Genomic DNA, 12,924 nt, shown 5'->3' on the forward strand with positions numbered 1-12,924 from the left:
AAATCCCAAGGGCAGGGGCAGTGGGAAACTTGAGACTAAAGTGAAGGACAGAATGGTTCTAAACTCTGAGGACTGATGAGCACTCCCAGTGACCTTTGAGCGCAGCCATGGAGCCCTTTTTCCTGAACCAGGATTAGTTGAGGCTCAAAACCCACCGCAAGCCTGTGAGGGCCAACGAGAAGGCCCAGTGAGCGGCCATTTACTGCCTGAAGACTCGAGGTCAATCCCTGGGACCCACCTAGTAGGAGGAGGACTGTCTTCACAGGTCACCCTGACAGCCCCACGTGTGCCGGCTTGTAGGTGTGTACACCTATATTAATGAAGCAAAGCCAGCCGGGCATTAGCTACCATTGTGAACCCATAGGGAGGGAAGATTTTAACCAGAATGGAGTCGTGGCCATTTATGGAACTGACATTTAATAATATCCAGGAGTTGCTTGGCTCTGTGGTCCATGCTTGTAACGGTAGCATTCTGGAGAGCTGGTGCTGGAGAATTGCTGTGAGCTCAAGGACAGTCTGGACTGAAAAGTGAGACTTTTGTTTCAAAAAATTAGAACAAAGGAGTTGGTGCAGTTTTTATTTTCAGTGTTCCATTTTTTAAAATTGAGTTTTTAAATCAATCTATTATTCAATGGCCTTTATCCAAACTGCCTTCTAGAACCTTCTATTCCCTGTTGGAGATTCTCTGCCTACAGTCCTTTCCACCTTATTTCTCGCCTCTTTCTCCAAGTTCCATGGATCCTAAGCTATCTTCTCTCACATTTTTTTTTTTAATCCTGAATCATGGAATGATTCAGGAGCAACCCTACATTTGCTGAGGAAAATATCATAAATTGTTCCCCATCTCGAAGGCGAGTCATCCCTGTTTGTTTCAGATACTATCATTGTCCCACAGAACTTAAAAGTGTGAATTCTATCAGACAAACCTTGGGGATTTACCTATTGTGCTAACCATAAAAGTGGGGGGATGGTCATTGTTTCCCATTTGCATTGAAACTGCTTCCTGGCCTACTTTACTTTCACAGAATCCTATCATAAAATTTCTCCACCTTTTAACAGCCAGAAAGAAGAGGTTTTTTTTTTCCCCCATTGAGGTCTAAATCAATCTATATCCAATACTCCCTTGGTTGTTTAAATGAAGCCATCTTCCCAGAAGTACGGTTGTAAGTTGAAGGCAGCGCCCCGCTAGTCTGAAAGCCGGTCCCTGCTATGTTAGCTGCTTGTTCTAACAGAAGTCCCACTCGTCACCAACAGGTTAACCCCTGATCATAGCAAAGAGTGCAGATAGTATGACTAAAGAGAATTTATTTTAGTACCGAAGGATGTGAAATGCCTTTTTTAAAGGGTATTTTTCTTAGCATAATCCGGTAAGTTGTTTGAAATAAATTATCATTTCAAATGTAGTAGACACCGAACGGATGATAAGTTAGTGTTTAGAAATGAAGTAGAATAAACGGGAAACATTGGGGAAATTCCTGTTTAAATTCACACTGTCCGAGGTCTGGGACGTTTGCCCACATGCTGAGACCCACCCTAGCAGGATGAAGACAGAAACTGAGGCAATTTCCCGTGTGATTCAGCCAAAAAATAACGACCCAAACCGTTTTGCGTAAATAACCTTGTGTTTGAATATTTTTTGCCTGAATTTTTTTTTTTTTTTTTTTTTTTTGTCTCAGTTTGCCACTTCATTTTGTTAGGTTAATCTGAATCAAAACAGCCGATTGGACTTTTTTTTTTTTTTTTCAAATTGGGATGTTCTTGATTTCATTACTTTATATCGGAACTAACTTATCAGATGTTCTTTAGCCCTACGGTCCTTAAAAGTTTTGCATCCCCCCTTCCCCCGAAGCAATATAAAAAAAAAAGTGCTTATGGTGTGTATGCAAGCTGCTGTTTTAATTAACTTTCCTGAATTTCAAACATCTATATTTTACTCTCTTATGTGCTTTTAACTAAGGTATAGTAGATGCATTTTTTGCTTCGATACTAATTTAAGGTGTAATATTCATTTCTTTAGAGAACATTTTTGTTGTTGTGCATGCCTAGTGTTTTGTACGTTGTATATTGCATTCAGAATATTTTTTTCCTTCTCACCTATCCACAATGCAATGCCGTTCCCATGATGCACCTCTGCTTGCTGTTTACCTGTATGTTAATTCGCTTGAATCCCATTGGCCCACTGCCATCATGTGCTCGCTGCCTGTTATTAAAAGACTCAGTCGACTGCCAAAGCACTGAAGCGACCTCTCGAAGCAACTGTAGACCTGGTACTTTGACCTTTCACCTTTCGCTTTGCATGTAGCTTTTCAGAGAACCAGCTGAGATTTGTATGTAAAATACTGGTTGCAGCCAATCATTACTATTAGTTTTAAAGTGGAGGGATTCGATAAGGTGTTTAGTCATCTCATTTGCATATGTAATCTGGGAGATAAATATTAAATCTAACAAAATTGTAATACCTTTTCCAAAAGAGTAAAGCAAATCTAAATTATGTGGCTCAGAAAAAAAAAAAAATGCTCATTGTGGTTCTTATCAACCTTTGAACTCAAGAAACTGCCATTCAGTTAAAGAATAGATATTAATAATAACGCAAATGCTACTTTCTCCCCTTTAGTATAGTTTAACCTGTTTAAAACATAAAAGAAAAAAAAAAGCTGAAGCCATTTTTTTCCATTGTTGTTGCTTGATAGTTTTTCTTTTCCTTAGTTGAGATGCTACTGTTTTTTGGGTTACAGAATTCATGCTTCCGCTCCCGATTAACAGATTCGCACTCATTCAACATTGCCGCTGTTTAAATTACGGTGCATGGCAGAGGCATCTCCTTAGCTGTCATTTTTTTAAAGAAAGAAAGCAAAGGAAAAAAAAGAATGTTGCAATTGATGACTCTGTGGTCATGGAAGGCTGGCTCGCTTTAAGTTGGATACATCTTATCGAATTCTTCCCTTGCAGGCCTTCCCTCCTGGTGCTCTCCACCCTTTACCAAAGAGACAAGCACTTGAAAAAAGCAACGGAGCCAGTACGGTCTTCAACCCCAGCGTCTTGCACTACCAGCAGGCTCTGAGCAGTACCCAGCTGCAGCAGCACACGGCGTTCATTCCCACAGGTACGTGCCTTTACTCTCCACGTCTGTATGTCCTGTGTCCTTCCGGTCATGTGCTTTCTTCTCATTTCTTTAAGCTGTTTGGTGGCATCTAGTTTGCATTTAGAAGGTGCAAATACAGCCTGGCCCACCACAGCCCTGGCTACCTAGGCCTGTTGACCACTGATAGCTAAAGGAAGCTAGCATTCTAAAGCCAGGTGTTTGGTGGGATTTAGTTTGAGAGACAGGGAGCAAGTTAGAGCTTTGGGTCTCTTCTGTTTACGAAAGCCCTGAGAAACAGTTTATGTAAGCAAGATTTTATATATATATATTTATTTATTTATTTATTTATTTATGAAATAAATTGAAATTTGTCCTTAACACTCAATGACCTAAAAATATAAATTCCAGTAAATACTAACCGTTTTTTCCCCTGCTTCTATTCAGAGCACTAAAAAGTCTAAAGCTACTCATATGAAAGCGATCTTCTACTCGTAATTTTATATGCATTCTATCTCTCTCTTCACCCTTCTCTGCTCTCACCAAGTTCACAGCTATCTGGGGTGCTTGCCCTCCGTCTCTGAGCCAATGAGTGACAAGTGGAGGGGCTAGCATCCCTCAGCCTACCACTCACTGGAGACCATCTGTTAACCACAGGGTCTCATGGGGCAAAGGGGTCTTCATGAATTCCTCATCCAGAGGACTGTTTTACAAATGAGAAAACTGAGGCCCCCACGATAGTGAGAAAGTGACTTTCCAAGGTGGCAGAGCCGACAGGAGCGGCAGGCCATTTACAGAACATTACACCACCCCCACCGGCCCCCACGTGGAGTCTACAGACTGCAAACTAAAGTGGGCTTCTTTGTTTCTGAACTGGCGAGCAATCCATTTCAGGTGAAGAAAAACAATGTAACACTGTCCGGTTCTAGCTCCCCCCCACCCACCCCCACCACCATATTTCTGCAGACACAGCCACATGCACACTCACCACCCCCCCCACACACACACACACCTTCACAAACATGGTCTTCTTCATTTGACCAACTTTATCTTTTAGTCTCTGTTAGAAACAGGTGACTTAAACCTTGTTGGAAAGAATATTCCCTGGGTTTTTTTCCAAGCCCACAGTCTTTGTCCCAACTCAGAAAGGAGATACTGTCATTAATCTGTGTGATCAGATAGATATGAACCTAAGAGCCCATAGCCTGTGAGCATTAGGGTTGAAGTTAGCTAGTGTTCAATCCAGTAACAGTCTTTGTATACAAACTACAAACGGATGATGACCTATGCGAATTAGTATTTTAAATGAATTAGTAATCCATAAACTATGTTTATATTAATAAAAAAATGCACTGTCAGAAAGTATGGGAGTTCCGAATCTGTATTAAAACACTTTCATATCTTACACCATTGCAACCTTAATTAACGGCGTAATTCCTCACTGCCCTGGCTTAGCCGTGTCTGTGATTATAATGCACCTGAAATGACAGTTACCAGAGGGTCAGCTCACCCTGAGAATCTTGTGCAGTTACTACAAGTGTCTCATTGTAGACCTTGTGACCATTATATACTTTAAGAGAGAGAGAGAGAGAAAATTATGGAATGAGAACTATGAAAGACAGGCCTGTTTCTGAAGAGCGTGTAAGACAGACTTTACTGTCTCCTGGGAGCCCCCAGGGAGGCCCTTTACAGCACGTGGAATACCTCACTCTAGAATGCACTGGCTGGAAAATCCATCAGAAGCGTCCCCACTTTAAGATTCTGTAAAGATGCCTTCAGTATTTGCTAAGCAAGGGTGAATAGCCTAGCTTAAGCAATAGGCCTCTGCTGTGGATGGGAATAATAGATAGTCCCTTTGACCTGGGCTGTGTCTTTCTCCCTCTGGTGGATTCCCGAGGAACAGCTCAAGTGTACTGGCAACTTTCTGTAGCCTTTGGAAGCCAAAAGGTGGACTATAGCCTGGCTAGTTTTATGAATTACCAGTGTTTATAGCATATTTGCTCTATGCTATAAAGATCACAGTGGGTAACCATGTGGATTTTGTGTACTGGAGTGGTATTTGAACTTGAAAGAAAGCCACTACACTTCTCTGAAGTGATAGAAAATAATATTAATGTAAATTCAGCATAAGCCCTCACAATTTAATACACAGGAAGATCTCCACTACTGTGGTATGCTCTCTTGTTTGTTTGCTCTTATAAACCATATTTCCAACTTTATATTAAAAATTGACAGCAATAATTATCATTTGCTCTGGTTGTTTTCAAACTCTGCTGATCACCTTGTGGTGATGTTTAGCAGATGGTTCAACCCATTATTTTCAATGAACATTTTTTAAATCTTTCTGTTATGTTTTACATAAGCAGTTTTTGTACATGCGGATCAAAAGCATTTTTTTCGGTATGTGTCTTCTTGGATGGTTACTTACAGTGGAAGGCCATGCATAGCAAAACTTACATATGATTTAAAATCCTCCCATTGACACAGTGTGAATTTGGACCTTAGGAAATCTGCCTCTAGGCTTTAAAATTTCAATGTAAGACACAGGGTATGGAGTTGTTCTCCACAACCACTGTGGGTAAGATTTTTCCTCTTTTGTTTCTTTTTTCCTTTAAAAAAATTATAGGAATTGTTTTAATAAAGAACTTTATCCATCTCCCTTGCTAAGGTAGGAAGTTGGGAAATCACACGTGTTCTCAGAAACAGCCGTGTGATAAACATCTTTGGGCATCTCTGTGACAAGTTTGCTCTGAATCACTCTAAGTGTTCCTGCACACACTGCCATTGTTCTTCGAGGCGTCACAGCTTTGTCAGTGGCGAAAAGTTATTTGCCTTTTGCAGATGGAAAAGCTGAGGCTGTGTTTACACTACAGGACGGCATGCACAACTAAGGATTACCCAGATAGTTCTGGCTCACAGGAGCTTGAGATGAAGTATCTGTGCAGTGGAGGAAGGAAGTCCGTGTTTGAGATGCTGAGGCATCGGTATCCTGGTGAAAGGCCTGCTGGTCAGAATCACAGCACGGAGTTCTTCCGTAAGACCTTTCATGACATTAGAAGTGCATGTGGAAGGTTCTAGGCCAGACATTTCTGAGTAATGAGAAACCATACATGTTACATAAAGTTTCTCACACACTTGTGAAAGGTTTGTTCACCTTCAGTGGAAACGACCTGCCTAAATTCAAAGCGTATGGGCTCTGTTCAGTTCCACAAGCATTCCTTGAGCATGCGTTATATAGTCTGGGTTGCAGACACACAATAAAACTGTAAAGGGGGCCCAGAGCTGGGTAAAAACCAGAGTCCATGGTATGAAGGACGAGGCAGAGGGTTGAACTGAGGTTGGAGGGGTGAGAGGCTAGGTGTTCCTCTTCAGCAGATGCAGATGCTAGCACAAACCATACAGAGCAGGGAGATTTTCCAAAGCCAGGGAACTTGCTAATGACTTTAAGGGTAGGCAAGATTTTAGCGGTAGGGGAAGAACATCCTGGACAGGTATGAGGAGACTAGGTCTGGGGAAGAGAGCACCATTCCCTGTACTAACAGGATTCCCATTACTCACAGGATCTGTGTGAAGAGCCGAGGACAGAACAAGGTAAAAGTGGGGACAGACAAGGCTTTCAATGCAGAGAGCAGAGCCAGGATCTGGCATTAAGAGAGCCATCCACGTGTCCAGAGATGCATATGTCCCATGTTCAAATCTCTCTTAGCCGGCAGAGAAAGGGGCCAATGAAATAGCATAGTCGGGTACTTCCCACTCCAGGACGCAAGCCAGAGTGACACGCTGCCCTCTGTGGCTGCAGTTTCTGACGGTTCACACCCCTTGTATATTCCCAAGTGTAAGCCTCTTCACTACAGAGCACAGGAAGAATAAAAGGGGATGTTTTTTTCCCCGAAGTGGCTTTGAAGCCTGACACAGTTAATTCTAAGGTGGAATATTTTACAAACTAGACCCTTTAGTAACTTTCAGAAAATACATTTCCCCCAGTGCTTTTTACAGTGGGCCAGAACACTGACTCCCACACAGGGGTACTCTGAGGTGCCCTAATAAAATGGGATCTCTGCCTCTTTGATTCCACAGCAGAATGAGAAAGATGCTAAAAACTCACATAAGTAGGTTATTGAAATTTAGAGTAGTGTGAATGAAAAGGCAAAGAGCTCAAATAATCAAAAAGAAATGTAAACAGGAACTGACTTAGGTGACCAGGGGCGGGGACAGGGGGAGGAAGATGGGGGAAATTAAGACAAGACGATTTTCTGAAGAAATGACTCATACTTTGACACCTGAGAGAAGAGAGAAGTGGCTAAGGAGTATTCTAGATCAGGGACGGGGGAGCCCAAAATTCAATTGAAAATATGATGTATTCACTTGAAAGCAGCGAAGGCCTGTCCAGATGGACCTTGGTATCAGGGAGGACGGATGCGGTGAGGAGGTAGTCAGGGCCTGGGCTAGAAGAACCTCCATCCTCAACGCAGCAAAACCTTCCCAGAAGGGGAGTGACACTGCCAGCAGAGTGGATCCTGGAGTAGAGAGGAGCAGGAAGGTCAGACAGACAGGTCCTGGGCTGCTCAGAAAAAGGCCAGTGCTGGCTCAGCGGTAGGGGCGGGGGTGGACCTCGGACTAGCCTGAGGAAACAGTGGCATCACGAAACAGTTGAAGCTGGAGCATCTAACGGGTGATGATATCCGTCACGTTTTTCCAGGAGACAAAGCAGGAAAGAAGAGCACAGCTTAGCGTATTTCATTGGAGACCCTTGTGGAACCCAGCTGGGGAGGCCTGAAGAACGGTTAGGTAGAGACTTCCTGGCAGGGCACAAAACGTGGAAGTCCCATTGCGAGGTTTGAGTTGAAACACTCATAAAAGATCCACAGAGCAGAAGAGAAAAACTAAATAAACAAACAAAAAGGACCCAGGACAGGCTCTAAAAACTCCAGCACACATATAGAGAGAATTCAGCACAAACTTTTATGGAAGTGTGTGCATGCGTGCCTGTGTGTGTGTGTGTGTGTGTGTGTGTGTGTGTGTGTATGTGTGTGTGTCTGCGAGTGCACGAGCGCACGCGCGCACACATCAACGAATTCACAAAAAGTGGCTTAGTGCAGAATGCAAAGTGTAGGCAAGTGCAGAATGTCCTGGAGACTGGAAGAAGTTATAATAGAGCAAGAATAAACCAGTTAGAAGAGGATTGAAGGACTGAGGGACAGATGGGAGCCAGGAAATCAAAGTGTGGTGTAGGGAACTTTCTAGATGTTTGTGAGAATAAAGATGGGGATGGAGGAAGGGATCATGCAAGCTACATGTGAACATATGTGTGTATGTGTGTCTCGATGTGTGTGCGGAGTTGGATGTACTGCCACATCTCCAGTTTAAAAGAAAGAAAGAAAAGCCAGCAGTAGCCCGCTTGGATAGCCTTTTCCTAAATCAGTGATGTCAGCCTGGTCAAAATGTAGTCAGACAAGAAGTCCTTATGAACGTGACTAAAGATATTTCGTTTCCAGATTCATGTCTAACATCTCAGCACGTAGTCCTGAAACCTTCAGCAGATGCACACACATTTGGTTAAAATGACCACTCTGATACCTTCATGACCCCGAGTTTCCAGGAACCCTTATATTGCCTTCGTTTACATTCTGAGGAACACAGCCAGTGGCAGACAACCCCTGAGAGCTTCCAACACATCCTTCCCGCCCTTCTGACTTGCATCGCTGCTCAGTCAGAATTCCGTGACAAATGTACATCATCAAGACCATCCACAGATAACACAGTTCTTCCTGAAGAAGCACAGAAGTTGGCCGTCCCTCTTCCACCCACTAACCCCAACACCAATCCAAGACTCCCTAACTCTTCCATCCCCTCAAAGCCTTCTTGAACAAGGCATGATCAAAATATCTCACCAGGGTCCTACTGTGGTCCCGGATGTCCACGATTGCTTATATGGTCCTTAGCCTTCACTCTGACCTTTGTCACATAGTCTCTAGCCACAATAGATTCCAGACCTATGTAGCAATTCTGTTCAAAAGCTTCCATTCCAATTCTTAGTACCCAAGTTGTTGCTTAAGAGTCCCCTACCCTACCTGTCAGGGCTTTGATTTAGAGGATGTGAAATCTCAATTCACTGTCCTTCTTTTCACAATGCTATCAACACAACACACATCTCATCACTAAACAGACTCAATGCCATGCACAGAGCTCACTGCAGAGTGTACCTCACTCTAGCGGACCTCAGCTCTGGCCTGGATTTAGCATGGAACTCTTATCTCTGGCCTTGCCCTTGGCTCACACTGCAAACACAACCTTGGAGGAGTTACTGTGCCTCAGATTTTTTCATCTGTAAAATGCCTGCTCTCCACCTGACTGGGTTAACTTGATCAATGTGTGTAAAATCCTTTGAGGTCTTCAGAGAAGGACACGGATGTATCACCACATGCCGTCCTCCTTAGGATCATGTCTACCTAGAGTAGAGAGGAGAGAGTGCTCAGAGAGTGGGGCTTGGAATCTTACTGGCTTTTAAGTAAGTTGGATCTATCTGCTGTACTGACAATGTGAACGGCCCTAAGGACTGTGTAAACTAACCACCCTGTGCTTCAATGTCACTCTGAATGTTAACTCTAAACCGCTAACCTGTTTCTCTCCCTTTTATTCACCTTCCCCTCCCCCATTGCATGACTTCAGGGTCAGTTTTGTGCATGACACCCGCTACCAGTATTGGTAGGTTTCAACCTTTTTTTATTTGTCTTTTATATGATGTGCAATGCCTTCACCGTTTGACATTTATTTCAGAGACAGTAGAGAATGCTTTAGGAAGTAGATCTGAAGGTTTAATGGCTTTAGAGTTAACGTGTAAAGCTATGCTTGTGTATTTAAGAGAGTGATGGTTTTTAATGTGACCTCTTAATGCTAGAATGATCACAACCGAGATGTAAGGCCACAAGTGCAAGTGTGCTTTTTTTTTTTTTTGTTTGTTTGTTTTTTTTTTAAATGATTTGTGCTGTTTCTCTTTATAGTTTTATCTGGTTTAGCATGAGGCAAGCAAAGGCTAATTTCATCAATGTTTTAAAGTTTCATAGTGGTGTGCCTTTATCTCCTCTTTGCTGTGTGTTAGAGTTATCAGAGTTTCCCAGAAGTATTTATTTATTTTTTAAAAAAATTATACTTGTTTGTATTTTGAAACCAAGTGTCTGAACTACCCTGCTTGCTTATCATTTTAGAGGGCAGACGTATTGGTGATGGCTTTGGTTTTGTTTTGTTTTGTCTATTTTTGTGCCTCCACATTCCCTTAGATGGGAAATTTCAACAGTGGAGTCTTCTCTCGCATTCAGGGCCTTGGCACACAAGTCTGTGTTCAGGACAGCTGATCCATTTCACTTTCGAGTTCAGAAAGTAAACATTGGCAGAATGGATCTGGTTACTTCACAGTAACTGCTCTAGAGTTCACACCAAGGCCATTTCTTTTGCTCCACTGTAGAGTGACCGAAGTAAAACATGGGTCCACCAAAATTCCACTTTATAGATGTGCTTCCAAATTTAAGAGAAAAAAATATTTTTTATGATTCCAAAGTTCATCTTATTCTAAATAAGGCCTGCAGAGCCTGTGGTGTTTTGGAATTTATGATTAGTCTACTTGGTTCATTGGATATTGCCTATAATGTTTTGATTGGATATTAACTATCATGTTTGGGGAAGCAGTCATAGTCACGATGTCATCCTCTGAATTGGGAATGGCTCTGTTGTTGGAAAAAAAAAATCGTAAATACATCGATCAAAGCGATGCGCTTTGGCCTTTCTGGGAATCACTGATTGTGTTTGAAGACTTCCTTTAATTGTATTTGTAATAAGCTATTTTCCCTTTTTATTTCTCTCCCATGCTTTCTTGCTTTGCTCTGTGATCGCATGCCATCTGCTGGTTAACCCGTGATGGCTTGCTGCTCTGATATTCACCATGCCAAATACACTTCTATTACCATAATGCTGCACCCTCCTGTTCATTGCTCCCATGGTTCCCCTCCTGAAAGTACCCATGATGCACAGCGCTACGTCCGCCACTGTCTCTGCAGCAACAACTCCTGCAACAAGTGTCCCCTTCGCAGCAACAGCCACAGCCAATCAGGTTTGCTCCTTTTAAAGCTTTTCTTTCACAAATCCCGAACTCTAAATGAGTGCCGATAATTAAAAAAAAAAAAAAAAATTCTCGGTGAGAATTTTTTTTTTCGTGTTTATCCATCAAATTTTATTTTTTAATTAGTTTGTAGCCAGCATTTGCGGACAGGTTGCACTTATTTAGAGTTAACATTTACTGCAAATAATGATGTAGCCATGTTTTGTGTTGCATTGTTTGTTTCCGTACCTAATATTGTGTGATTAACCTGACAGGCTGAAGTCCCCTCTAGTACAGGGTTGAACGTAGAACTATGCCTGTGGACGCTCCCCAAACCAGTTCCGCTTTGATTTGGCTCATTCTGTGGCGGGAGAAAAAAAAAAAAAAAAACGGGGATTCTCCATAGCCTAAATGTCAAATTTGAGGTCCAAATAATTCTCACGCATGCGGACCTTAGTCACAGGTGTTGACTCAGTATGCCCTGAAGATCTGCTCAGACCCAGTGTAAGAGCCACGCCGCCCTAAGACAGCAGTGTGCTACCCGTGTGCTGAGCTCCCCACAGCTGGCTTGAACGGTTACTATGTTGGCTTAATGCATGTGCCAATGGGCCTGGGATACCTCTCATAGGGGAGAGCCAGTGGGCTATTTTCTGCACTGTGTTCACAAGCTGACTGTGTCCCTGACCCAGCCTAGCCAGTTTACACCCCTGCTTGCTGGCCATGAGGGACAAGTGTAAGACAATGGGCTATTGTCTCATCTCACTGAGGAAAACACCTCCACATGGAGGCCCTCCCTTTGTAGAGTAATTTGGGGGGGATTGTTTGTTCGTTTCTTTTTTTTTTCATTTTGTGTTTTGTTTTAATTAAACTCAACCCCATGCTGACAAAGTGTTAAACGAGAGGATTTTAAAAAAAAAAAAAAAAAAAAAAAAAAAAAAAAAAAAAAAAAAAAAAAGCATGGGCTGAGACTGGGGGGCGGGGCTGAATAGGTGAAATGGTAAGTTAAGCACTGGGGGAGGTTGTGCCTGGGTGTTGCCAGATGCTTCAGCCTGCTAGCCTGAGGGACAGGCTCACCCCCCAGTGTGAACCTGTGAGTGTCAGTGACCCCAGGGCTCTGGGATTGCTCTAAAGGAGAGCTGTGGCTACACTGGAGGGCAGGACTAAATGCCACCCCCTACTGTGTCCTGGTAAAGCAGACTTGTGGGAAGTGGAGCTCAAGGCTAGTGGACTACAGACACAATTCTTCACAAGTGCCAGCTTGGCCTCCAAGGAACACCAGTTTGACTTCCAAACCAGTATCACAAAGAGCAGAAAATAAACTCCTCACCTGGGAAGACCTGATAATGTTTGTTAGTTAGTTGGTTGATACATTCCGTGCTTTTAAACAGGGATGGAAGACAGGAAAGAGATTCTGCACCATTCTAAGTAAGTTCAAAGCCTTTTCCACTCAACTGGTGTAGAGCATCTGGATGCCTGCTTTGTGAGTCTAAGCCCTGCCTCTCAAAACCAGGTTTCTGTGAGGTTGATCCATTTTGTTAGGAAAAATCCCCTTCCTAGGGAAACGTGTTTCCGTTATCCTATAGGAGTGCCTGCGACTGTAAAATTCCACATTTGTGACAGACTGGGCGTCTCTGATCCGCAGACTTCTTTCCTAAAAAGGGAGAGGGGCAAGATAAAGAAATGCTTTGGAACTAACGGGTAGTCCCTGTGTGTGTGTCCACTTGGGCATGCAGCCACAAGTAATAAGTGCCTA

General features: G+C 42.9%; 1 protein-coding gene across 2 annotated transcripts in view; it reads left to right on the plus strand.

The window, feature by feature from the left end:
- Positions 1-12,924, plus strand: part of MBNL2 (muscleblind like splicing regulator 2) — a 152,569-nt gene that overhangs the window by 117,038 nt on the left and 22,607 nt on the right. Inside the window, exons 6-7 of one of the 2 annotated variants that reach the window (XM_080917209.1) lie at positions 2,950-3,103; positions 11,089-11,183. In XM_080917209.1, coding sequence (XP_080773335.1) covers positions 2,950-3,103; positions 11,089-11,183 — 249 coding nt within the window. The remainder of the gene's footprint in view (positions 1-2,949; positions 3,104-11,088; positions 11,184-12,924) is intronic. The other variant, XM_080917208.1, reaches the window with a different exon arrangement.

Source organism: Micromys minutus (assembly GCF_963924665.1).
Source record: "Micromys minutus genome assembly, chromosome: 5".
Classification (NCBI taxonomy): domain Eukaryota; kingdom Metazoa; phylum Chordata; class Mammalia; order Rodentia; family Muridae; genus Micromys; species Micromys minutus.